This window comes from Haemaphysalis longicornis, unplaced genomic scaffold, assembly GCF_048455015.1.
Source record: "Haemaphysalis longicornis isolate Haplotype H1 unplaced genomic scaffold, Haemaphysalis longicornis Haplotype H1 scaffold_3, whole genome shotgun sequence".
Taxonomy (NCBI): Eukaryota; Metazoa; Arthropoda; class Arachnida; order Ixodida; family Ixodidae; genus Haemaphysalis; species Haemaphysalis longicornis.
In genome coordinates, this window is record NW_027526335.1 from 96,144,033 (window position 1) to 96,171,699 (window position 27,667).

The following is a 27,667-nucleotide window of genomic DNA, read 5'->3' on the forward strand; positions in this document are numbered from 1 at the left end:
AAAAACGTTTCGGCTTCCACGTGGGATCCTCGTTCAAAATGAAACTGCCAGTACAAGGGGGGGGGGGGGGGGGGAGATGTTTAAGTACAGCCAAAAATGTGACGCCGACGGCGTCAGCATCGTGAAAGGACGTTTCCTGGGTTTAGTGCGACGTTCGCCCTGTTGCGTGTACTAGTGATTCCACATGAATTCGCGGAAATGTTTTTGCTTTCTCGTTTGCAAATGTATGTCAGTTTATCTCGTAGTCCAAAGTTTCTGCCTGTTCTGGGTGAGCATGCAGAAACATTTCGCGAGATAAACAGGAACACGGCGCGATTAAAATTCAGGAAGGTTGGCCGGTATGACTATAGTGGCTTCGCGTTGTTCTGAACAATGCGGCCAAATTGTTCTGTGTAACGAGAACTGAAATGATGTGAAATTATTTGAAAGGCCGTAAATCACTCCTTCTCTGGTGTGGCCTTTCATTTAATTCTCTGGTCTACGTCTTCATTTTCGTGCAATATATTTTTCGTACTTCACATGCCTGTGGTTTGGTGAGAGGGGCTTATGGTTGCACTAGATTTTGTTCTTTTTCTGAAATTTTCTGTAGATGGCTCTTCAAGGTGGGGAAATCCAAGTGACGGCCCCTCACATATATACCTCCATCTGCGGCAGCAGGGAACAAGTTATTCAGATGACCTCGGGAAATCTTCAGCGTGCCCTGATTTTGTGCCTGCTTGTGTACTACTTAAATTGCGAAACTTATCTCTGAATTTTTCCAAGCGCCTTTTTCTATGCAGGAAACTATAGATCTCATTTAAAGTTTGTCCAAAAGACAGATTGCAATCGGCCTAGAAACTTGTTAGTGCTGCATAAAAAACGATAACTTGGCGTGGGAATCACAACTCAGGTGGAACTGTAAAGAGGAACCTAAGAGGGAAGTGTACAGATGGATTCGTAAGGACAAGTGAATTCCAAGTGTAATATTAGACTCTGAGTGAAACAGAGAATGTTAAACACTGCTTTGTATGAAACAGTGAATTTGTAATAAATGTTTTTTCTACTTTCCCACATTCTGCGTTTTTTCTGTGGGGAACCATGACAATAATGCTGTACTGGGAAAGTGGACCTCTGAGAACCATCTTATAAATGTAGCTCAAACTCGAATTCATCTTAAATGGTTCAATTGCAGTACCAAACAATTCGAAATACTTTGCATACGTCCGTGCAAATATTGAGGTAAAGGATCTGTATATTTGGCCATGTTTGTGAAGCTGTTCACGCAACATTTATTAAACAGGTTTAATAAGGATATATGAATAAACCGAGTTTTACCTGAAAGTCTAAAGCAATATAGGAAACACCAGCTCGCCCAGGAATCCGCACTCGTCTAATACTCAACGATAATTACATTGGGGTGGTTCGCACCTTTGCTTGTTAATAAATAGCCCACAGGTGTTTCATAATAATAAATGTGAATGTTCAAAACTACTGATGCCAAACTTCTGGAAATGAGCTCCTGTTAAATGCGCAAATAAGTGTGCATGTACTGCAATTCTCTTTTGATAATAATGGCCTAAATTGTCAGACAAGAATTTTTGGCTTAAGGCTATGTTATCATAACTTTGGCGTCCTTTTGAAGTATGCTATCAAGTGCATGTTTCCACTCAAGCTTGGTTTCACTAAAGCCTAATGTTGTTTAACTAAAACTAAAATTCATGCCCACAATTTACCAAAAGACCTATCATGCATGTTTGATACTGGTTTCTTAAACGGCACAAAGCTGATGCAAACATCAAATTTAGTTGTGCCAGTTTATAAGACTTAAGCGTTGCCAAAACTCACAAAAATTTTGGGGTGACAACCTGGGTAACGATTATCGAACAGGTAATGCAATGCATATATATTAAGAGAACATTTTCAAGCTTTTTAGCACCGCAATTTTAGGAATTATAAAAGTAACTTCTCTTTTAGCCCCAGCCGTGTGGCCGGCAGTTTATTCAAGGGACGAATAAAAGACACCCGACGCAAAAGTTTAGACTGCGCAATGGACAGCATGGTCGCACATATCGTCTTCCACTAACGCGATATTTGTTTGCCACGCGGGAAAGGCGCCTTCGGGGCGTCCCCACAGCTGCGCCGGCGAAAGCGCGCCTGGCGCGCAACCTTCCAGGTGTGTGGCCTTGGACGGCGGTAGATGTAACTTATATATAGGTATACATGCTGAAAGCGGCAAAGTAACCCATAACTGAGTAACCCTTACGTGTATACGTATATAAGGGTTACGAAGATATAGGTTACATTTGTACCTTATAAATTATAGGTTACAAAAATTCGAAAATGTATACCTCTATTAAGGGTTACCCAGCTTAGAGTGTACGGTAGACTCATAAGCAAGCATGACAGCGCGTAACGTAAGGTTTAACGTCAGGCCGGCACGCAGACGCGTCTCCCCTTCCCGAAATAGCAGAAGGATTGGTGGACTCAGGAGTCCTCCCTGCGGTGAGCACCCATAAGTCTGCCCAGTAAAAGTTTACATCGTCCTCATCGTCGTCATCTTTACTATCATCATCATCATCACCATTATCATCATCCATAGACGCCGTATTCAATGAGAAACGAAACTTTCTGGACACTCTTGGTATGGAGGTGGTGGTGGTAACACGCATTTATTTTACGCAGTGTCTAAAGTGCCGTCCGACGGCACTCTAGCTGATCGTTGCAGGCATGGCTAGTGTGCCGTCCGACAACATTCGAATATTTAACACTAGGCTAGCACCTTCCGAAGAGTCTGTCGTTATAGTGTAGAGAATCTGTCTTAGCTTCTTGATCCACGAGTCGGTGGTTCGAGACAGGCTATTGCCACGGTTTTTTTTTTTTTCATTGTTTATTTGAAGTGTAATTTTTATACCTTAGGTTAGTTTTGGTGTTTTAAATGATTTCTTTGTGTGCGTTAGGTGATCTTATATTATTTTTAGGTTAGGTTGCATAGGTTTACGTTATTTAGAGGGATGTACTGCCAAACGCGGCAATTTTGCCACAAAACGCCGGTGGACGTCGATATAGTGGAGTGCTTATAATACCGTCGGACGGCACTCTAGACACGGTCTTCATTTTATGTACAAGGGATGCAAAGACGCCATGTTACGCTTTAGCCAATTGTGGTGTCCAGGGAAGAGGGATTCGGTAATGGGAATTGGAAAAAAAAATGATACATCCAGTGGGGTAAGAAACTGAAGGAAATGGTGGAGGCCAGATGTCTAGAGGAAGTTTCGTAGAGCGGTGAGCAGGCGCCGTTCTTCGCTCTGATTGAGACGACTTGGATAAAGGCAATCATTAAGGCTGGGCGGGCTCGGCAATCCTACGTTTTTGAAGGCTTGTTGTCGACAGTCTTGCTCGGACGCGCCGCTAGGTTTCTGACCACCACCCTTGTAGAGCTCGCCTCTGCTCATCCCGCTTTAGAGACTGCGTCACATCTCGTAGTCATCCCGGTTGCGTGTTTCCAAACGCTTCGCTGCACAGAGCACCCACGTGACATGTGCGGTGTCATTGCGCGCGCATTCTTTTGAGCGCCTGCTAAGAGCAGCCTACTGTTCGGGCTCTGCGGCCTCCATATATAATACGGAGCACTGGCGCTGACGGCTTGGGTTAGAGCCCCAGCAGGACTACTCTTGTTTTTTTTTTAAGTGCGAATGCACTTCTTAAGCGAGCCTGAAGCGTCCGCCGCCGTCCGCATAGCAACAGCTGCGGGTGCGCGCGCTCCTCGTCTTCCTTGGCAACGGGGGGAGATGGGCGCGCGCTGCCTGGCCGCTGACATGGCACATACCCACGTGGGGGATTGGCCAGGAATCTCCCGTCTTCCTTGGCAACGGGGGGAGATGGGCGCGCGCTGCCTGGCCGCTGACATGGCACATACCCACGTGGGGGATTGGCCAAGAATCTGGCGTGAGAAGGGCTAATGCACCCGCTTAAAGGAGTACTGACACGAAATTTCAAAGCTGAGATCCGCTCTAGCAATCAAGTACAACGACAACACAAATAGGTGTCTGTGAATAAATGCATCTTTCTTTCTTTGTAGTTGTATGTGTGTGTGATCTCTCTTTCGCGAACATTACCGAACCGCGCAAATTCAACTCGTGCATTCGCACTTTCACATTCTTCCCCTCGGGGAAATGTTTTTTTCTTTTTTCATGGCTTACCTTTTTCTTCTAAATTTAATTTTTGTTTCCAAACGCAATTCTACGTGTTATTTTTGTTAATAATAGTGATTTGGTGTGTCTTAGGTCGCTTTAGGTTTGGGGCGCAGCCAATGACGACATTGAATTAGCATTCTGCATCGCACGAACAGAAATGTCACGTGGGTGCTCTGTGCAGCGAAGCGTTTGGAAAGTCCGGTTAAGTTGTTGCTGCCAGCCAACAGAGAGCTCGAAGGAAGGAAGGAAGCAAACTTTATTGTCCTAAGCAAAGGAAGAACTCTTTGTCCTTCCCAAGACGGCGCCCCTTATTCCAGGGCGCCGTCTTGGGAAGCCGTGGCCATGGCTTCCTCCGCTCTCAGCAGGAGCTGTGTCGCAGCGCTGGGGTCAGCCAGACTTGCCTCCCAGGATGCCACAGTTGGATTCGGAATGCGGGTAAACCTTGGGGGTCAATCACAGGGCCAGATTGTGTGGAATATGTTTGGGTAAACTCCGCAGAACGAGCAAGTAGGGGTGCCGGGTAAATTTCTAAAGCGATGTGTGAGATGTTCAGTGGGTAATGTGTTAGTCTGAATCTGTCGGAGAAGAATGGACTGCCGCCTTGTGAGTGTACGATGTGGAAAGGGATGTACCTTGCGCTGCATGCGAAAAGACTCGAGGTATTCGTGCGTGCTGAAAGACGGCTGTGCATCGCTTGAGGTTGACGAGAGCTGGCCAGGTGCCCGGTAAATAGTTGCTCGGGCGAGCGTATGTGCCCGCTCATTTCCTGCCAAACCCTCGTTCCCAGGAGTCCAAATAATGTGAAACGTGTACGGTTTGTAGTCGAGCGCGTCTTTGATGAGGCGGGCTGTGCGGTGGCGCAGATCATTTCTGATCAATTGTCTGCAAGCGGCTTGCGAATCGGTGACGATTATGATGGGTGTCTACGGACGAACTATACGGGTGGTAGTGGTGTACATGGCTCGTGCAATAGATCGAGTTTCCATGGGTCGTCGATAGCATGTAAGACTGGTTCGATCGTGACGAGTTCGTGGTTTAGGGGTCCAACGACAGACGTGATGACTCCCTCATTTTCCCTAGGATGTGCGTCAACGTAGCAAACGTGCTTGACGGGGCCGAGGCGCTGCAGCGTTTTCGAGAGGACGTTCGTGCTGATGTCGCACCATTCAGCATGTCGGTCGGGGTTCATGTTCTTTGGCAGGAGAGCGATGGTGATGCGTGCTCGCTGTTCAAGGGAGATGAATCTTTCTTCCTGTGATGCGGATGGTTGTGGGTCTGCAGAGTAGCCAAGATCACGCAGGATGGCCCTGCCTTGGTCGTTACGGAGTCGGTGGAACTGTCCTAGGCGCTGCGCACTTAGGAGCTCCTCCAGTGTGTTGGTGACTCTGGTGACCTGGAGCGCTTGTGTCGATGTATATTGCGGCACACCCAATGCTTGCTTTAAGGCGTTCCTTCGAACTACATTTATGCGTTCCGAGTTCCGTCTTCGTGGGATTTTGGTATGGGAGGTGTTAAATATATGGGAGTCGATGAGCGCTGCGCTGAGTCGTACAAGGTCGGCCTCTCGCATTCCCCTGTGCCGACTTGCTATGAGGCGTAGCATATGTATCACCTGTGTCCCTCGATCTAGCAGCTTCCGTATGGTCATAGTTGCTTAGGCATTACTCTGGATTGTGAGACCGAGAACTCTGATGTGGGAGCGTTGGGGCCCGAGTTCATTCTCGCTGACAGCGCGGGCAACGCGTGCGTTGCGCGAGTTAAGTGTAGGGTCGCAGACATCATTTCGGCCCCACTTTGCATCATAGGGATAGCGATGTAAATGTTCGCCGTGCGCTTCTCTCATCGGCATCTTTGTTTGGCTACCTTCACGGCGTCATAGTTCGCCGGAAGTAGCGGCGCTCGTTGAGTCTGAGAGAGGATGGAGAGGAGATCTCGGCTGCGGCGTCCGCGTCGCCGGGACCCGTTTCTGCATGGAGATCCGTTTGGCTTCGTGTTTTTGTAGCTGCAACGGCTTGAGTCACCGCCAACGAGCCCCGCGAAGCAGGCGCACATGAGGAGTATAGGCTTTGCCACAAAGCACAGGAGCACTGCACGAAGCCTGAAGTACGCGCGAACAGAATAACGGCGCGCTGAATCGCAACATCAGATACATTTCAAAGCGACCAACTACTATAGCGACGTTTCAAACGAATGCACAACTTTATTTCGTCAGTCGGGGCACGCGGCCACGGACATGGGCGGCTTGGGCGGCTCCCTGAGGAAGAACAGCGCGAGGCCGAAGCAGAAGAATGAGGCCGTCTTGAGCGCCAGGATGAGGAAGTAGACGTTGCGGTTGAGCAGCCGGTTGTCGTAGATGGCGCATGCGCCCTGCGACGAACCGCACGGCTCCTCCCACAGCACGCAGCTCGCGTCGATGGTGCGTCCGAACGCCGCGCCCGCGGGTATCAGCCCTGCACGGAGGAGCAGCGTTGGCGATTGTCTACGTACCGTACGACTGGTTTGTATACTCGCGCAGCAACGCAACATCCGGGAAAGGTAACAACTGATAACGCTTCCTACCACACTCCACATGACAGAAAAAGCAACTCTAGTACCAAAATTTTTCGCCACTTCGGTTTCGGAAAGGCAGTAATTGCAACCTGTAAAAGAACACCCGTAATCGCTCCCTCGCCCTTAAAGGGACCCTGCAACGCTAACAACTTTTTTTGAAATCTTAAATGCTTGCAGAACGTATATGCGTTAATTGCTGCAACCGCAGAAAAGCCGGCCAATAGCCGCTACACCGCTGTAATGACGTAATTCAAGCGGTCGAAGAACGCCAAGACCGGGAAAGAGAGAAATCTCTTGAGCAAGCTTCTAAGTTATCTGATGGGCATTGAGCAATAGTTTTTTGGCGGAAGTACTTTGCGACCCCCTAATCTAAGTACTGGATGTGTTAGTTGACTACGTCCTGCGAGCATTTAAGATGTCGAAAAAAATGAAAAAAGTGTTGCACGATCCCTTTAAATTTAACGTTAAGAACTTTTAAGTGATCACAACCGCAAACCACGTGGGGCTTAGGACGACTTTTCGACAGTAACACTTCTTGCCGGGCAGTCGCCACTTTTCCTCAACGCTCGACGAGCGTATTAAATCGAATACCTGCATGAAATGTGAAATTCTCAAGGCCACGGCAGCGTCCTTTAGCGTGGATACTTGGAAATCTCTCTTCCGTATGTTCATTTCGTCTTCTCTTTCACCGTCGTGAGGTGGGTTGATATCGTGGGTTGTGCTGAGATCGCGAGATCGTGGCGTGGGCTACCATGGCGCCAAAGCATCGTGAAATTCTTGTATACCTTTCCAAGCTATTCGGAATCGTCAGCATTCCCATGAACATAGCTCGTTGAAACTCGAACCTAAAGCAACGCTTGATCTCCGTCACCGTTTTAGGGGGATTTCTATGAGGCCAGTTATGTGCAAAGGAACAGATTGTCCACAAGTATGCCGACATGATTAACCGGGTGACGTAGTTGGCGCGCCACTTTCGTGACGACCACGCGGCCGATGTTGACATCCGCATACCCACGTTCAGTAAATAAGCGTGCGTTTAGGCTGCTTATAAAGAAAAAAATCGCCACGTAACAATACAAAAGCCGAACTTACGATTTAAGCCTATCAAAAAATTGACGCTAATTGCTAGCCCCATTTCAAACACAGCAATTTATTACATGGCAACGTTGGCAGAAGGCGCGCATTGGTGTGGCCGCGCAAACAATGACATTGCGCTTTTCTCAAGCGTAAGTTACTCACCGAACGCTCGCACGATGGTCCACTGGATTCCGAGGCCGACGGACTTGTGTTCCTCTGGTATACACCTGCAAAGTTTGAGATGCAGATGGATGCACATTTTCTATGCATTAGCAGTATTATCTCTGTTTAATATCTTCAGCCATGTCGTTATAAATACACAGAATAAACGTCTCTCTCTTGTATGCTTGGTGCACTTAGGTTTCTTCCTTCACAAAAAGAAGTCATTTTCTTGCAACGACCAGAAGCTTTGGGTGTTGAATGAAAGGGTCTGAGGTAATAGCCTGGAAAATTGTCCCCGAAAGAAAGGCCCTGAAGCATGGGCATCAGCAGGATTTGGTTTTGAGGGGGGCAAATCCATTGTGTTGAGGGGGAACAGGGAGAGGGAGAGGGGGCAGGGCAATTGTTCTGGGATGGCTGGGGAGGGGGGGGGACAAATGCCCTTTTTGCACTCCCCTGCCGACGCCCATGCCCTGAAGGAATGTCCCAAAAAAAACTTGCCGTCGATGCTGGTACGACGGGCCATGAGTGCAGCCAGAGCTACAGGGGCCCTGGAACAGGGGCACCTCCCCTCATCAAGCAAGCTATACCGTCTCCGAAGCAGTGTAAAATAAAGTTATTCCTCCTCCTGCTCCCCAGTATGCAAAACCGAAAGTAGACTTGAATCGCAAAGGAAAGCCCGAGGGAAGCCAGCTACCCAAAACAATATTTTCTGGGAACGAGCAAATTTTGTTGTACCCGGCCATAATGCATGTTTTATAATGTAAAAAAAAATGTGGCTGATTCCTCTGCCACAGGATTCGGTGAAACACGAAAGTGAAATGTGCAGCTAAATCTGCAGCTGAGCATTATTTGCGGGTCAGCGGCTGTCTTGTGGGTGTGCTTGGCGAGCGACGTCCTGCTGGCGGGTCGCTTCGGCAAAGGTGTACTGGCGTCATTTCCGTGACGGATATGACGTCAGTGAAACCTTGGTGTATGCCGGCATAAAACAATTTCGTGTTAAAATATAAAACGCGAAAACGAGAAAACCGAAGTATAACCAGAGTCCGTCAAAAGCATTGACGGACTCTGGTATAACGTACTCTGTGGTTCTAAAGGTTGTTTCCCCGCTAGAAGACCCTGTGTGCAGGGGTGCACCCTTTACAGGTCGCTTGCTTCATTGTACTGGCAGAGTCCTTCAATGCCTTTCTGGTCATGAAACTTCGCTCTCACGCTATGGGACAGCTTCGTACGCTGCCCAGGGAGGCCGCGTCGCGACGCCGGTGTTGATCGGAGGGCAGCCGGGGGCGTGGTAAGAGCGCGTTTGGCAGGGAACGGACCACGGAGTAAGATTAAACAAACGCTCGCCGCCTTATCAGCAGTGCGCTTTCGCTTTACGTGTGGCGAGCCGCTCAAATGGACTTATCATTTTGTGAGTGGCGAAAAAATTTGGTGCGAACGGGCATGCTGCTATGCGTTCCTGCCTGCCGGTCTGGCTACAGAGCAGCGGCGGCCGCCCAATGCCCTCCGATCTGCCGTGGCGCCCCACGCGGTAGCCTTTGTCCCCGTACGAAACTTGGCCGGGAGTTAGAAGCATTGATGGACTCTGGTACTGGCCTCATTTCCGTGGCGGATATGACGTCACTTCCCGGAATAAAATACTTTCGTGTTTAAAAAAAAAAAAACAGAACCCCGCCCGCATCGATTGTCATGGCCTGCGGGTCGCTTTATGTCCCATTGTCTAAAGTTTCGGAATGGCGCGCTCGCGCTGCAGGCGTGACGGGTTCTCGCCCTTGATCATTACTTCCATAATATTATTTTTCGTCGCCGTAATGTTCCGCGCACGCAGCGTGGAGGCGCACCCACCTGAGCGTGGCCGCAACGGCGGGCGTGCTCAGGAAGAACGTTGCGAACACGATGGCCGCCAGGATGGGTATGAAGACGTTGACGAGGCCGCACGGGTTGGGGCACTTGTTGCGCACGGCCTCGATCTCGGTGCCGGTGCCTGGAACGGTGCCGAACGGGCTGCCGCCGCCTTTCGCTCCGGCCGTGCGGTTCACGCACATGCAGTCCGAGTACGCCTGCGGGGCACGCGCAAAGGACGCACTTTGTACAGCTGTGCCCTTTTGTTTTTACGGCTCAGCACCTGTGCGATCGTGACTGTCGCGGCTCTATCGCGGAGCCGACCGCGTCACCAGCGCCGTCGCTATGGGAACGAGGAAAGCGCGCGCTGATAGAGCGAAACGGCCGAACCGTCGTTGCCATAGAAACGCAGAGAGAGACGCAGCTGCGATTTCACCACCAGTTCCAGTGCATTGTTGGTATGCTAGCATGTGAGCACTGTGAAATCAGTTGCGACCTTGAGCTTTCGGCAGAGCAGGACGGCTGGCTTCTGTCTACAGCTCGTCGCATGTATATACAGCCTGCTTTGGCTCAACGAGCAGCGTGAGTTTTCTTCCCATGGTGGCCTTTGTGGATACTATATGCCACAATACACGATATCCGCGCATGCGCAAGAAATCGGTGTGATCACTTCGCTCCAGATAACCGCAGCTGTCGTAGACAACGGCCACTTAGAAACTCGTAAGCAGCATGCTAGCGTGCGTTGATCTTTCTGTCCGCAGCTTTGTAGTCCTGGGACAGTGCTATATATACCGTATTTGCACTATTCTAACACGCCCCCGATTGCAATGCGTGGGTAGGTTTTCTCATGAAAGGGTCTGAAACAGAAATTTGATTTGAAAAAAGAATATGGCGCCGTCAATGATAGTGAGATAGTCAATCTACGGGACAGGCTGCACACATACGGGGATATCCTCCCCCATTACCATTTGTAGCGTCCCATTTTTCCTCCTCCTCACCCATCTCTATTCCGATTCTTGGCGGTCATCTATCGGCAGCTCCAGACCCGCTCCTTCCCCACCCCCGCCATCATTTCTGCGATCTTTCCTGACACCTACGTAGACGCATGTCCATATTGTTCGGTCCCTCACGCATCGCTATCCCCCATCATATGGGTCTGTGATAGCATCCCACTATCCAGGCACCGATCTCACCCCATTAAGAAGGAGCGCTGGGAGGCCGCCCTGCGTGACCCAAACCCCAAGTCCTAGAAGACCTGGCCCGCTTGGCCGACGGCACCGCACCTCCAAAAAGGGGACCTGCTGCCCGACGGACGACGCAGAAGACGTCGCCAGCCTAATCGCCCCAGCTGTGGCGAAACAAAGTTGGTCTGTCTGTCAAAAATAAATATTCGAAACAGCTCGCAAAGGTACGCCCATTAAGGAATGTGTACGCCATGTTGACGGATTGTTTTGGATGAGATTGAGTTGGATGTTGTTTGTGTCCGTGGCGATGCCGCCGGGCGCTTTGAAGCCGACTTCGGTTTCGCCCACGACTGTAACGCATGCAAATTAGAAGGCTACTTTCAGCGAAAAAAGGTGCGCGTTACAAGCGTGCAAACACGGTAGCTACCTTTAGTGCCCTCCCAAGAAGCGTGCATTAGTTAGACGGGCAAAAAGGGCGGTGCACGCACCCGGCTGCTCTCGGTGGCGTACTCGCGCAGGCATCCAGCGTAGCAGGGCGAGTAGTACGTGAACCCGTCGCGGCCGCAGATGGGGTTGAAGCGCGACCTCGTGCAGCCGCACTTGCTATTGCACGCCTCCGACAGCGACGCGTTCACGCTCGACACGCTGGCGCTGCGAAGGACGATGGAGAGATGCGCATACTCCGGACTTACCCCTATATATATACTCCGCCTGTATTTGCTCAAAAAGTTCATTCATAACCAGAGTTTAGTAAGCACTTGTTTGCCGTGGATCGAAATAAAGTCCTGTTAGTGCGGTTACAGCATCGAAGAAATGAGCTAATTTGAAGGACGGGAAGAAGATGCGAGCATTTAAACAAAACTTGCCTGACCGAACACGCAGCTTGCATGTCAAAAAAGAAAAATGGAAGGCATTAAACTAACTCTTGCATTTGGCAGCAGGCATAACAAACGTGTAAGTTTATAAACATTACTTCGGTCTCTTATAAGTCGTTCAAACATTCGGTGGTTGCAGAACCTTAAAGTATTGTTAAAAGGTATTACATGCCTTTACAAGGCATTACATGTTATTAATAATATACTAGTTGTGTGTACCGTACATTGTCCTCTTGAAAGGAGTTTAGATTTTATCGGTTTTATTCGTTCGGCAGTACAAAGGCCTATCCGATGTTTCTTGGTGCATATAAACTTTCGATTGATTTGATAGATAGATTGAATGAATTAATTGATTTCGTTGAATTGATTGATTTATTGATTGATTGATTGGTTGAATTGATCTAATTGATTGAATTGATTGAACTGATGGAATTGATTGAACTGATTGATTGATTGATTGATTGATTGAATTTACTGATTGATTGATTGATTGATTGATTGATTGATTGATTGAACTGATTGAATTGACTGAATTACTGAATTGATTGATTGAACTGATTGAATTGACTGAATTGATTGATTGATTGATTGATTGATTGATTGATTGATTGATTGATTGATTAATTGATTGATTGATTGATTGATTGATTGATTGATTGATTGATTGATTGATTGATTGATTGATTGAACTTATCGATTGATTGATTTATTGAACTGATTTAACTGATTGATTGATTGAACTGATTGAACTGAATCTGGTTGAATTGATTGAATTGGTTGATTGATTGATTGAACTGTTTGAATTGATTGATTGAATTGATTGATTGATTGATTGATTGATTGATTGATTGACTGACTGATTGATTGATTGATTGATTGATTGATTGATTGATTGATTGATTGATTGATTGATTGATTGATTGATTGATTGATTGATTGCGCAACATCTAAAAAGAACTGCTGACAACTATAAGGTGTCCAAGTAGCTCACTGAAAACACTGTGAACATGACGTTGAAGACGAGAGATGTCGGCAGGTTGCAGGGACTCACGCCCAAAATACCATATGACTGGGTATCCTGTCGTTTTAGCGGCGAATATTTGGTGCGATATCGGCACGTTATTTAGAGGTGGTTATAGGCAAGACAGGCAGCTTAATAAAAGAACATTTTGGGGAAAATTTGTTGCAGCCATGCGTAAGCACGGATACCTTTTTGGAGTAGTGCTGACACACATTCATTTTCTTTATAGATTCTTCGAGACACCGTTTTTTTTTTTTTTTTGCACCCTTTTGCAGACGGCGCGCCGGCACTCCGCCGCTGGCGTCACCCTCCCCAACTACGCACGCGCGGCGCCCAGCCACAGAAGCTTCACTCATCGCGACAGACCGACCCCAAACATTGTTCTTCCTACGCTGCTCACTTTGTATGCGCGCAGCTATTAAACCGCAAAATTCCAGCCCAGCAAAGAAGCCAGCACGTTCCGTTGGTTTGTTGGCACATTGGAAGAGAAGAAGAAAGAGTGGACGATCGAATGGCACGCTGCCGCCGTCGCTCACATGGCGGTGTCGTAGTGCACGTTCCGGTACGGGATGTTGTCGCAGTGGAAGAGCAGCACGGAGACGAGCAGGATGGGCGCGAGCAGCACGAGCACGCACATGCGCACGATGCCGGCCGCCTGCAGCTGGAAGCGCGAGATCACCACGCCGCCCAGCATCACGCCCGCCATGGCCGTCGGGATGGTCACCGAGCCTGCAGCGTGCAGGGAGACGGAGCGCGCTTATTAACCAAGGTTTCCGTGTTCAAAAGGAACGTGAAGACAAAATACAACTTTATTCAGTTTGAAAGTGCAGTAGCCTTTGATAACTCGCTGTTCCATTCTTCTTCGAAATACTCCCACCTCCCACGCGGAGCTGATTTGGACTCCTGCCCATGCGGGGCTGGAAGGAAATGAAGCAGCTAACCTTGCAGCTCGTGAGCTAACCGATCGAGCTGGGTCCAGTCACACCCCTTCCCATGTAGCCCAATCAACCCGCGACAGCCTTGTGACTTTTTAGAAAATTACCTGCCACTGCCGCCTCTCTCGCCGGCGCTACCCTCCACCCCACGGTATCACAGAGGAACGATACTGGCGCCTTCTCCAAACCAATCCCTTGTCGCGCCAGACTACATGCAATTTGACCCTCAAAATTTCTTTCTCCCCAATTCCCCGGCTGCGGAGCCCCCGAAACAGTCTCTCATATCATTTGGCAATGCCCCCACAACTCATTCCCTCTCGTATCTTCTGAGGAGCACTGGGAAGCGGCGTTACGCAGCTCGGACCCTCAAGTCCACCAAGGACTTGCTGAACCAGAAGCTCAGGTCACCGGCACCCTCCAAGCGCCGGTCACCAATCGTCGTTAGTCCAACTAGTGCTCAAGTTTATTCTCTCTCTCTCCATTCCAGCAACGAAAGGTGTTCCTTTATGAAAAAAAAAAAAAAAAGACTCAAGGAATGTAAAGAACTTTCAAATTTCGCGCTACAGCGACGCAATGTGGGCAGGAGTGACGTAATGGGGGCCAGCACTAAAAGTATAGTTGTTAAGTGCGCCAACTGTACATTTAGCAGTCACGGGATACGACCAAGAGGAACTAGAGGCCCCGCCACAGTTGCTCAGTCGTGTTTCTTGGCGGTTGCTTAGTTCAGCTGCCACGAATCGCACGAACAAAAATAAGATTCTGTGACGTCATAAAAAATCGGCGGAAAGTGGCTGGGGAGGAGTCCACACTGTTTCGTAATTTTCAATTATTTGAAGTTTGCGATAAAATTGGTATCATTGTTATGGGGACAAATCAGCGTTTTTAGTGATCCAAACTTGTATTTTGTGTTCATGGCCGCTGCAGCGACATACCTCAGCCCTCAACTCCTTGAGATACGACTGCGACGACCTTATTCCTGTCCACGCTCGCATCCTCAGCGACTGATTTGGAGTCACTGAGGCACTGCGGGAACATACTTCCAAGAAAGCTTTGCCTCATGAAATTCCACTCAATGCGCATGTCGATGCCCTCAAACGCAACGGTTTACGTGCGCATTGACTGGGTTTAGGGTCACTTGAGCTCTGCCACAGGGAATCAGGCGGCCCGCACGCCCGCGCAGGAGATTCGCAGAATACACCCTACGTTGACCCCTATGGTTAAGTCATTCTCCACGATCACATCACCCCCGCCGGTGCAACTTACGTGGCACAAAAAGTACGGAAAAAACATCGCCTGTAGGCAGTGACTCCCAAAGGACACCTCGTGGCTTAGATCCGAATAAATATTCGATAACCTATTCGCTAGTGAAGCCTCCACAACAGAAACTGTTCGCAGGTGGCACACAACCGAACTCCCTCTACGTTTCCCCTACTGTCATATCAGCACATCCCCACCCTCATCATCTCGTCGGGGCCTTGATTACATTTGCCGCTAAGTGCAATTTTATCCCATCCTCTAACGACAGCGGAAATAATTCGCACATTGACACTCAGCAACTGCATCCAAGACACACTTCGTAAAAGAGCCGCGCACTGCAAATGCTTGGTGTACTATCACTCGTCTCATCACTCGGTTCATCCCTATCACTCGGTTAAAAAATAACGAAAACCATGCTTACTTTCTTGTATTTATCCTCATTCTTCGTTTCCTAATCATCTATTCCACACACTCTGACCAGTGATTCTCCTTTTCTGCATTAAGGGTGGCATCGCTACACGAACTTATCTGTACAAGTACTATTACTCTTAGTCGTCATTCGTATGCGCATAAAACTATTTACGCCCAATAAAAATGATCTAAATGGAATGAACAGTGTTGCCCTTTGCGGGCACCAAGGCGCTCACCCATAATCATCGAGGCTGTCGACGCGGTCATGCTAAACTGCGCCTGCAGCATCTTCACCAAGAACGCAGACAGGCCGCTGGCGACCATCACTGCGCAGTGCGTTGCAAGAAATGTATGAGCGCAGCAAACGTATACGGACAAACGTTTATTGTACACCGTGTACAGCGTTTATCGTAATTTCAGTGTTAATTTACGATTTAGCGTGATCGCTATGGCGTCGATAGCGATTTCAGCGAGAATGGCAAGCAACGAAGTAGAGGCAAATTTACAACAAAATGGCCCTACTTGCGCGCAATATGATATACCGTATTTACTCGCGTGACGATCGCACTTTTTTTTTCCAAAAATATGATGGAAATTTAGGGGTGCGATCATTACGCGAGGTAAATTTTTCGCGGAAAAAGTTTCGGCGCAGAAAACGCAAGCAAAAGTTGGAGGTCGAAATTTTTACGGTAGGTCTCATGAATATAATAAACGTGATCAATAAAAGCATAATAAAAACTCCAGGGACCACCGCCAGCCGCGTTGCAAAGTGACTCAAAATGTAGTGCTTTCATGAATTACGGAACGCGCTGGAACGAGTTTGGTGCGAGCTGAGAACAGGTCGACCGATCGATAAGTGGCTGCTGCTGTCACAGTGCGGGACACGGCTGCCGACGCAGCAAGCTGAGCGCGTTTTCTTTTTTGTCTTGCGAGTACATTATATTCATTTAGTGCGAGTTTCTTCCGCACCAATACTAAACTCATGCGTGCCGATATCGCTAATATCGGCAAGTCTGCGGCAATGACGTAGCCATGTCCGCTTTGAAAGAGGAGGAAACATAGGTAAGCACGACCATCGTCAGCTGGACTTGGCACACACACGGCATATGGCTGCGGAAAGTTAAGGGTGCGATCATTGCGCGGGAAATAAAAAAAAATTGTATTTTGACGACGAACTTCAGGGGTGCGATAATTACGCGAGTGCTATCATTATGCGAGTAAATACGGTACGACAGTTTAAATAATTAAAAAATTAAAGCCATTCAACTCAACGTGGAAGCTGTCGGAAAACAGCAGTGAATTCCCATTATGGGCTGTGGCGCCCTTATCCGCTCACTGCTACCATCCATCACGCTCTCCTCCGCCCTGTCTACGCCACTCCTGATGAATTCAACGGAGGTTTGTCCAACGTATTTGAAATGCGCGCCTCCTGCCTGAGACAACGCGAGCGGAAGGGGTTTTTTTTTAAGTGCGAATGCACTTTATAAGCGACCCTAAACCATCCACCGCCGGCGGCGGCGGCGGCGTCGGCGGCGTCGGCGTCCGCAGTGCTCCTCTATATTTAAAAAAGAAACAGCATCCGGCGCCAGGTTTCGATCCGAGGACTTTGCGGCCGCAGTGCGACGCTCTACCGACCAAGCCACGGACGCGACGCTGATATCAGTGTTAGTGACGCGCCTTATATCTTTAACGCATTCAAACTACGTCGTCAACGGCGTGCGTTGGCGACTCAGCGGCGTTATAGCGGCTTGATAACTGCGTGGTGTACACGTGATACTACAAACCCGATGGAAGAGATGGAAGAGAAGGCGGCGAGGCGGTGGGCTGCGGGGGCCGAGCGCAAGCGCCGCAAGCGGGCCGACAACCGTGCATTCGCACTTTCACATTCTCCCCCTCGGGGAAATGCGGGGGAATTTTTGTGTGTGTGTGTGTGCTTGATTTTCATTCCGCACGTGCCGGCGCCTTACTGCGCAGTTTGGAATGCCCTTTTTTTTTTCTTGCATCGCCACTTTTTGCCGCTTACTTTCGTAAAACCCAACCCAACGAAATGAACGCGGGGTGTTAATTACACGTATTTTGCCTCAATTGTACCTGCAGTTTTGTTTGCTGTAAACAACGGGGAGATGTATGTCAAGCGCCCGCGGTTTACGAGTTTCGAGTGGTTGTGACTATATAAACCGCTGGTTTTTTTAAACTTGTGTGGGGACGCCGTGACGACGGTGCGCCGTGGGGCGAGTATACGACGACAAGGCGAGTGCCTAAAGTGGTCTGCGCTTAAAACGGGCGACATCTAATCAATAACGCCCAGTTCGAGACAGCCTGTGTACTACATTCTAGCGTACTCGCGCCTTCAGGAGCACTGTTGGCGATATTGATCGTGAAATGAACGCGAAGATGACTTCTCTCGGCGTGTCCCGCAAGAAAAGTCATCTGTGTGTGCTGTGTCGTTCAGCGACTTGCGCACGTCGCGCATGGTGAGGCGGTGCCGGTGTCTGCATGCACTTGCGACTGGAGGGATCCCGTTCTGTGCGACTTTATTCGTCCTTCCAACAAACAATCGCACTCAAAGATAAAGACCTATTACACTAGCGCTACAATAACAGCACACTGTAAAACAGATGGCTCAAACCTACATTCATGTCCCCAGCGGGTGGCTTGCGGGAGGAGGAGCCGAAAATTACATCATGTGACCTGTTTTCCATACATTATTGCAGACAGAAATACACACATTTGCTTTGGCGCCCGAATACTCGCATTACGGTCAGAAAAGGGCGCTTGTTCTCACACGGGCGAGCAGAAATACACAGAACTACAGACGGTATACACTGTGCGTACCGTGTGTTCCGTGTGTACCGGGGCCAGACTGCGCATGTGCGCATTCGTTCCGATAGGGTGACTTAGTTCCGCTCACCGGCGGCCCCGTTACGGCTTTCCGCTGAGGGGTGGCCCTTCTGGCCCTGCCCGCGCGAGCACGCGCAGTTGGGTCCCGGTACACACAGTACACACGGTATGCACGGAACAAAACGCGCCGATGAAAGTACGAAAAGGCTCGAAGTCCTTCTACACGCGTCTTCTCATTCACCTAGCTATCCCCGAATACTTGCGTGTAGAATGTGTACGGTTAACCTACTGGTCAAACAACCGAAATGCATGGCAAGTCGCCTTGCCGGGACAGGCTTGCCGCCCTCAGCAATGCCGGAAGTGAACAAGCGATCGATTTAGTAAACGCTCCACGTCAGCGGACCCTGCGGCCATGATTGGCAACTGGCGTGCAATGTCATCGCGCGACGAGAAATTTCGGTCAAAGAGCGGTTGGCAGCGATGTCGCAAAGCAAGGAAATGTGATTGCCTACTCGTCGCTTTGCGGCGTCACCAACGTCGCGCGACGTCTGCAGTTCGCGAGTCTTCATTCTGCCATCCCGCTACGTGTGCAACGGGAGTACCGTGCATTGGATTTCTGGGAAAATTTGGCATAATTTTTGTAGAACAGCTTTCAATTTTCAATTGGTCGGGAATGGATATCAGTGAACCCGCTGAACAGCACGGCTATTTAGCGTTAGGCGTACGCCTAACGCTAAACACACGTGTGTTCACAGACTTGGGCGGGTTCCTCGTTGCTAATGAATGCCCCTGAACGACATAGAAATCTGTGTTCCAAAAAAATGTTCCCCTCGAATCCGCTGGTGGTTTTGCCAAGACTCACATTCCGCGGACCCGGCGAAGCAGACGAGAACGAATGGCTTGATCGCGATCAGAGTGAGCACTGACGTCATCATGCCTTCCTTGGATGCCGGCTTCATCGGCTTCTCCTGCTCTTCCATCTTCTTCTCGGCTATGACCAGCGCTCGGTCTGCGAACGAGATGGCCGCCGAAGTTCAGCACTTCAAAAGGCCAAATGTAGGGTTAAGCCCGTTCTACATGGAGCGAATTTCGCTTGCGAATTCGCAGCTGCGGCGTCGCTCGTGCACCAAAACATTCTATTCTCGTTGCTATGGCGAATTTTCAAATGTTTGGAAGAGTGGAACTTCTCTTGTGAACGCCGCTTAGCATTTGGCAATATATCGCAGCAGTGAAAATAGGAAAATAAATCGTTTTGCCGCACGGGTGGCGCCGCAACTGCGAATTCGCAGGCGAAATTCGCCACATGTAGAACGGGCTTTACATGTGGAGGACCACCGGGTTTGAATCCTCGTGTACGTGTTACTTGCAGCCTCACAGGTTTCAGAGGGCGAAAAGATGGAGGACATTTACTATGCGCATTTAACGTTGTATACCAAGGAGTGAGTATAGTTTGCCGCTAGGCAAACAACAGGCCGGCAGTGCAACGGGACGCGGACACTATACATTGCATGGTGGCCTAAGGATAAACCAAAGCGTTGTCCAATACGCCCATGCCGATATACGTATGCTACTGTGGATAAATGTATGGATACGTGAAATAACGGAAACCACTCTCGGTATGCGCTTGTTTAGGTCTAACGTTTTGATTTGAGGCCTTAAGAGGAGCACCGGTGTCCATACCGTCATTTACAATGGGTCATTTTTCCGTATCTACTGTTTAGGCTTACGTTAGTTGATCCTTCAGGTTGATTTTTACGGCGTGCCAAGTAACATCAAACTTTTTGTTGATCTATCGGGTACCGTTTGATGACGTTAGGCCTCAAGGCATGACGTTAGGCGCATGCTATCGCATACCCGCGTTGCACCCTGTCTCTGCTGGGCATTTACCTTTACGCACACCAGTTATGCAATAAAAATACGGGAGGATTCACTAGTTAGGCTCCAACCCGTTCGCACGAAATCGGTGGAGGTAGGCTAATAGGACTTCCGCGCTGAAGCTGATATCACCGATGGAAGTGCGGCAGTGCTTGTCTGTCTGTCTGTCTGTCTGTCTGTCTGTCTGTCTGTCTGTCTGTCTGTCTGTCTGTCTGTCTGTCTGTCTGTCTGTCTGTCTGTCTGTCTGTCTGTCTGTCTGTCTGTCTGTCTGTCTGTCTGTCTGTCTGTCTGTCTGTCTGTCTGTCTGTCTGTCTGTCTGTTGAACACCTTTGGGCCATAGACATTGCAGAGGGACAGTGGGTTACAAAATTGAGAACACAGCGTGGTATGTACCGTACACTTTAGATTGCACCTGATGTAAAATGAATCGCTAAATTTTAGCGAGAGTACAGGTTATCATTATAAGCTATCCGTAGAATCAGCGCTGATGAGATTCTATTCTGAGGAGGCCGTCTATTCAGCAGCCTACAAGCGTACCGAATGTGCCAAACGAACGTACAGTCATGAATAAAAGAAACGCCAACAGTAAAATATGAACCAGAACAGGCAAAATCGAAAACTTTCATTCAGGGAGGTCACAAAATGACGCGGTTGTGGTACGTTAGAAAAGTTACGTTTACAAACTAGGCTGTTGTTATCGAGTGCTGCGACAATTCCTGCGGCCAAGTCAGCACCCGTCCTTGTCAGCTTTTCTCGTCCTGTCCCTTGCGCTGTTTTTAATCTTGGATCCTTACCGACTCACCCAGCTTCGCACTCATGTTCAATTAAGCTTGCATAGAAAGAAATGGCGCTATTTGTCTGTTCCCCTTTATATTTGCGCGCTCGCATTTGATTTGTCCATGACCACGTGAGAACCTGCAGCGCGCTGTAATGAGCGGGCCCGGCCGAGGAGAAAGCTTTACCTGGCAGCTCCGGCGGCAGGAAACTGACGGGCAGGGCGACGGCAAAGCATAGGAGCCCGGCGTAGAGAAAGCACACCCACCAGGCCCCGACCCACGAGGTGCTATCGCGCGACAGGCCGAGCCTGCGTTGGATGTCAGCGCCACATACGTAGTGGCAGTGAGCATTAGAGCACGACGCAGCACCGAAAACTGCTTCGGACAAACGGCATGTTTTTGGAACAAAGCCCTTAGAGGCTCGCGCTGTCGGCGTCTCATGTCGTCGTCGTAAGCGTCGTCTCATGTAGTCACGGTACTAAAACACAGGGGCACTCGTTTACGCAAAAAGAAACACCGGTACACTCGTTAACGCCTCGCGCAGGAACGCGTCGTAACGCGTACTAAAAAAAAAACGCTGGGACACTAGTTTAATTACGCCTCGCGGTGGAACTCTTCGTGCTTCAAAGACACGAGACCCTTACAGCAAAGCTGCATACCTCTATCCTTAAAGGTTTCATCCCCGCGGGCAAAAATGCCAAGGCGCCAAGAATACACTTATACACTGCTTGCTTCGCCCCGCCCCAGATATTACGTTAGTGGAGATGTCTCGGGATTTTTTTAAAGCGAAGCTTTCTATGTGTCACTAATGACATACGTCGTGTCGAAAACGCTCTTAGAAAAAGACAACTTTCTCTGATGATGATGATGACCGCGAATGAAGTGAGGGAAAAACGTTTCCCGTGATCGGAATGGAACTTGGGTCTCTCGCGTTATGAAGCCGACATCTATCCGAGCGCTCCATTCCGGCATGGTCGATGCAGTTTGGATTCACAGAAGGGAGCATGGACGTACAAAATTAGACAAAAGACATGCACCCCTCCGTCTAACGACGGCGGTGGTTGAACGCGAAGCTTTCTTCGAGTGAAATAAAATGGCCAACGGTCAAAGTCAAAGCCACTGCGATCAAAAGGCCAAACTGCGTTTGAGTGAAAGTCAAAGCCCGACAAGTCAAAGTCCAAACCATCTGCGAGCCGAAGTCCAAACTCAGGCAAGCACCGAGAAATTCCTCACGATGAAGTTTCACCTTCAACCATCGTCCTCGTTGCATAATTTTAAACATGGAGGAGGTGTATGAGCAAAATCTGCACACACCGAGGCACTCTGGCATCGAATATCGGTTCACGCTCACGAAATTGAGAACATGTTCGCAAATTGCGCCCAGTTAGTTAGCCTGAACACGAAGGAAAAGCACTGAGAAAAGAACTCACATAGGGCATTTTAACTGTTTTAAACGAATGCAACCCAATCCATCATCGCGTAGCGGGTGGAACGCTGACCACTTCGCTGTTAAAAACCTGCTAAAGCGTGATATTGTCACGAAGCCTAAGATGACGCAGTTGGCCTGAAGGAAAAACACGTTTATTGGAGCGAACTTGTGCTCCTCTAACAACTAAAAAAATATACAGGCGGCGTAGCAGCAGTCAACAAAGTGACGCGCCCAGGCGAGTGTCGGCGAAAGGAATGCCGCGGCGTCTGCTCTGCGGGAATTTATCTTTCAGCACGGTGTTTCTGGAACCGTCGAATTACATCGAGAACGCTGTAAACAAAAGAAAAGGGATATTCTGGGCTAGTGGGGTTAGGGCGAAATATTCTCCCTATCAAATGAGATAATCCGTGCGGTATAAGAAAGAAAGAATGGAACATGCGCTTCACTAGGGACACAGATAACCCACCCCTGCGCAGCCGGGCGATAAAAGCAAAAACAAATAAACAAAGCCAATGCATGGTTCGCGGCAATATGCAACCCGAGAACAATGCCTGCTTTTACACGCATAGCGCTGGGAGTTTTTCCCACGTACAAAAAAACTCCGCAGGGACCTTCGCTGTACAAATTATCGTGAAGTCGCTTAGAACGAAATCTCGCTTACAGCTTTGGGTTGACGCCTTGGTCGACGTAGTACTTCAAGAAGTGTCCGTTAACGACAAATCCAGTGGCCGGGCCCACAACGGCGCTTGCTTGAAAAGCGGCTGGAATCAAAGCGTTCGAGGCGAGTTTTAAATGGACCCTGCAACACTAACTTTTTTTGAAATCCTAAATGCTTGCAGAACGTAGTCCCCGAACACGCCCAGTACTTCGATTAGGGGGTCGCAAAGTACCTCAGCCAAAATTTGCTGCTCTATGCCAATCAGATAACTTGCAAAGTCGCTCAAAAGATTTTTCTGTCTTTCCCGGTCTTGGCGTTCTTCGGCGGCTCGAATTACGTCATTAAGGCCATGTAGCGGCTGTTGGCCGGTTTTCTTTCAGATGCAGCAATGAAGACATTCGATAGCAACTTTAAAAATAAAGCTACAAAAACAAAGCAGTAACGGAAGGCTATCGCTCCGACGAGCTAATCAGCAAATCATGCAGTGCCGCTCCGTGCTGGCGATAACTATAGCTTTCGCCGTACTTCTAAAGGCGAAGGCAAGAGTGAAAGCGTTTATCGAAAGTGCTGCAGGGGACCTTTAAAAAGACAATTAAGACAATTATGAATAACCTTGTTTAAGCTGCAATATATATTGCAGCTTCGTGTCACAGCACACCACCTATAGTTCATCTCACGAGCTAGCTGCAGCACTGTGGAGGCTACATTGTTATCAATAGTGCGCCCACTGAGGGCGCCTAATCCGCCGTGAAGGGGGTCCTGAAAGGACACTCCCTTCTCCCCTCTCGGCAAGTGGCACCGCACGGCCCCGGCGCCTTTTGTCGCTTCCTTCGCGGTGAGTTAGGCGCCCTGAGGGGGACAACAATGTAGCCTCCACAGTGCTGCAGCTAGCTTGTGAGATGAAGTATAGAGCGCGTTTGATTTGCTGTGACAATAGATTAAGGAACGAAACGCGTTGTGATCTCTTGCATGATTTGCTGCACCCACACAAATAGTTTTAGTACTGAATGCGAGAGAATCGTTAGAAATTTAGAGAAAAGCTTCAATTTATTATTGTGCCTTCACTGCACACGTTCGATACGAGTGCGGAACTGTTGGGTAGTAGCAGCAGTAACACTAGACTGTATGCATGATTATGGTGAAACGTTTGTAGCAAACAAAATGTCGACGTTGAGAAATCCATGGAACCTGGTAATGGATAACTCGATCTGAACTATGTTGGTGTAGTTAGAATTACAAAACAAGAAAATCAAGAAGAAAAGGTGAATATAGTCCATGCTTTTGAAAACAGATTGCATCAAAAGGTAAAACTTGGAATACTACCTACACACGTTGCATCATGAACTAGGCAAGTATTAAATTACATCGTAACTTGGCCATTAGTGCACCTAAGCGTGCAAAGGTGGTGGCCGAGGTTTTCCGCGTTGAGCCAGCCGCGGTTCCATGATGTAATTCATAATTTTTCTTCTTTTTGTGTTTTATGAATGAAGCTTGCAGCGTTGTTCCTTCATTCATTAATCGGCCGACTTTTCAGGACCAAGGCCTCTGCCGATATGGCAGATTTTAACGAAATACTGTCAGGCACTCTGTGTACAAACCTTTTAACAGAGACTTTTCGTAGCTGATTACACTTCACAAAATTAAATTCCCGTTGAATACTCGTCAGTTGCTTAAAAGCACTTAAGCACTATCCGCATGAACGTGTGGAATTTCAAGTCTCGATAAAGCTTAACCAGGAAACTAAATCCCTTGGCGCGCAATTGAAAAACCTCTTCTTGTCAATGATCAAGGAGGCACTGAAGGAAGTTGCAAACATAAGTCTGATTAGAAACCAGATTGTCCAAAACACGTAGATCATGTTCTGAGTTCTTACGCCTGCTTTAGCGATTTTTTTTTTTTCATTAGACAAAACACGTTCAGAATTTCCGTTACCCTTGCACTATCACAATCCTACCTGCCGATTTTCTGACGTATTCCGTGACTGGCAAGTACGAAGATAGCACAGCAAGCGAGATTCGGACGGAGGCAAGACGACAAGGACTGCGCTGGTAAGTCCCCAGGGCAACGGTCTAGACCCCAAGGAGGGCTCAATTTAGCAGATTTGTAGCGTGTTTAATCTATGCAATGTGTGCGGGAATGAACGAACAGTCGGTGTTAATCATGAAGTGTGCAAAAACAAAAATTTTCAACGCTCAGATAGGGTAAAAAAAGTTTTCCAGCCCACTGCGACGTCATTGTAGTTGGCGCGGCGGCCGCAAACGGCGCTTGATGATGTTCGCTCTTTCGCCGCCCTTTACAGCGAAACAGCGGCTTACACTTTCTTTAAACAGTCATATAATGGATTATAGGCGCACAATGCAGCAACAAGTAAGGCTTCGCCAAATTCACTTTAGCATCCATTTAAAGGGACCCTGCACCACTTCTTTCAACTTTTTAACACGAAATTGTTTTATTCCCGGACACACCAAGATTTCGCTGACGTCATATACGTCACGGAAATGACGCCAGTACAACGAAGCAAGCGGCCTGTAAAGGGTGCACCCCTGCACACTAGGTGTTCTTGCGGGGAAAGCAACTTTAGTTCTAAAGAGTACGTTATACTTAGGGTTGTTCGTTTTCGGGTTTTATATTTTAACACGAAAGTGTTTTATGCCGCGATACCCCAAGATTTCACTGACGTCATATACGTAACGGAAATGACGCCAGTACACTTTCACCGAAGCGACCCGCCAGCAGGATGTCGCTCGCCAAGCACACTCACAAGACAGCCGCCGACCGGCAAATCGTGCTCAGCTGCAGATTTCACTGCAGATTTCACTTTCGTGCTTTACTGATTCATATGACAGAGGAATCAACCACAGTTTTTTTTTTTTTTCTAAACTTCCTAAGTGTTTTCAGGACGTAGTCAATTATCACGCCAAACACTTAGAAAACCGGGTCGCAAAGTACTTCAGCTAAAAATGATGGATCTATATGCACTCCTCGTATAACTTAAGAACTCCGATTTCCATTTTCCCGGTCTTGCAAGGCGTCGTTTGCGCCCTCGAATGACGTCATTCAAGGGGCGGTTCGCGGCGAAGACTCGTGTGCGCACCTATGTACTTAGACGAGACGGCGCGTCGGAAGTTCTCGTCCAAGTAGGCGATGCCGAGCGTGAAGTAGGGGGCCGTGCCGATGCCGTTGAGGAAGTTTCCGGCCCAGAAGAACCACTTGTACTGGCGCAGGTCCCCCTCGCCGACCTCGCAGGCGGCGCTGGTGTCGTTGGCCACCGGCTGGCAGGTGTCCGGCCGGGGCTGGCTGAACGAGTACGGCGGGCCGATGAAGTACGGCAGCGACATGGTGAGCGAGCCGATGCCCAGCAGACACGTGCCGAACGACATCAGCAGCGGCTTGTTCTTGTCGCGGCCGATGTACGTCAGCGGGAGAAGAACCTGCACACGTGACCAGCCAGCGTGCACAGGCAGGGGGGCGTCAAATAATTTGTTTACCCGTCAGTCACAAGGGCTAGCCTGAAGGAATGAAAATGCGCGGTAAAAGGGAACCGAATTAGGTCGACGAGAAAATGCTCTGCGCCCTACTATTACCCGCACGCAAAAAGATGCCATTATAGCGCGCACCCTGCATCTCCCTATGTGCTGCTTTTGTGGTCAATCCGGGACACTTTTTCATATTGCTGGCGGCTGTACACAGAGACCACTTGGCCCGCTCTATCGTTCCACGCATAATATTTGGGGAGTGCCTTGGCCAGCTCTTCCCGCGACGTCCAGCGCAAGTTGGCAGAGCGACTTGTCAGCGGACACCTCGACTGAGGAGGCCGCCCTAAAGGTGCAGGGTTGTTCCCGTTTTTATTTAGGTTGCTTTTATTTTTGTAGGGGACATCATTTTTTTTTTTCATTTTTCCTCTGGATAGCAATAAAATAAAATATTGGTACGTGGCACTAGACGTGAAACGATATACAGCAAAAGCTCGTTAATTCGAACTTCTTACAGTTAGACCTGACACCCGGGTCCCGGCACAGCCCTGTACATTTCAATGGGGGGGGGGGGGGGGAGAAACTCCCGATAATTCGACCGCGTCGGTATCCAGAACGGTTAAATCGAACTCCATCACTCCTCGCAACAAAAGCCAGCCCAGAGTGATTATATAGGGTCGCAAATCCAAACCAAGCCAAATTTGCTAGATATGCAAACTGAAACAGAAAAACAACAGCGTAGCACGCGCGTTGCGCTGCTGCGACAGCTTATAATTTATTTCGCACCCGCAGCGGGCGCCGCGCCGCCGGCGCCAGTGCTCCGGCACATGCCGTTGCAGGTATTCTTTGTTCCGCGGTTGCTGGTGTACATAGCTGGTGTAGTAGAATTCGCTATAACGAGTCCAGGGGTGGTTTCTTTGTGTTCTGCCCACGCAGTGTGGCGCAATGTCCATTCATTCTAGCGCCCACCCGATAATTCGAACTCCGCTTAATTCGAACAATTTTATAGTCCCATTCGAGTTCGAATTTTACTGTATTTACAATATTTACAGCAGAGGATGCACTGCTACAGTAGGCATCGGCACAGCTGAAACCGGGATTCCAAAGTCTGTCTCTACCTCTTTTCCTGGGC

At 48.8% G+C, this 27,667-nt stretch overlaps 1 protein-coding gene across 1 annotated transcript in view; it reads right to left on the bottom strand.

Annotated features, from left to right (window-relative positions):
* Positions 1–6,370: 6,370 nt before the first annotated feature.
* Positions 6,371–27,667, bottom strand: part of LOC144175338 (solute carrier organic anion transporter family member 4A1-like) — a 34,245-nt gene continuing 12,948 nt past the window's right edge. The window contains exons 4-13 of the mRNA XM_077704418.1: positions 26,157–26,493; positions 23,066–23,165; positions 21,162–21,283; positions 19,187–19,333; positions 15,720–15,809; positions 13,417–13,609; positions 11,473–11,635; positions 9,804–10,018; positions 7,962–8,026; positions 6,371–6,622 (exon numbers count right to left, since the gene is read on the bottom strand). Coding sequence (XP_077560544.1) covers positions 6,381–6,622; positions 7,962–8,026; positions 9,804–10,018; positions 11,473–11,635; positions 13,417–13,609; positions 15,720–15,809; positions 19,187–19,333; positions 21,162–21,283; positions 23,066–23,165; positions 26,157–26,493 — 1,674 coding nt within the window. The 3' untranslated portion in view covers positions 6,371–6,380. The remainder of the gene's footprint in view (positions 6,623–7,961; positions 8,027–9,803; positions 10,019–11,472; positions 11,636–13,416; positions 13,610–15,719; positions 15,810–19,186; positions 19,334–21,161; positions 21,284–23,065; positions 23,166–26,156; positions 26,494–27,667) is intronic.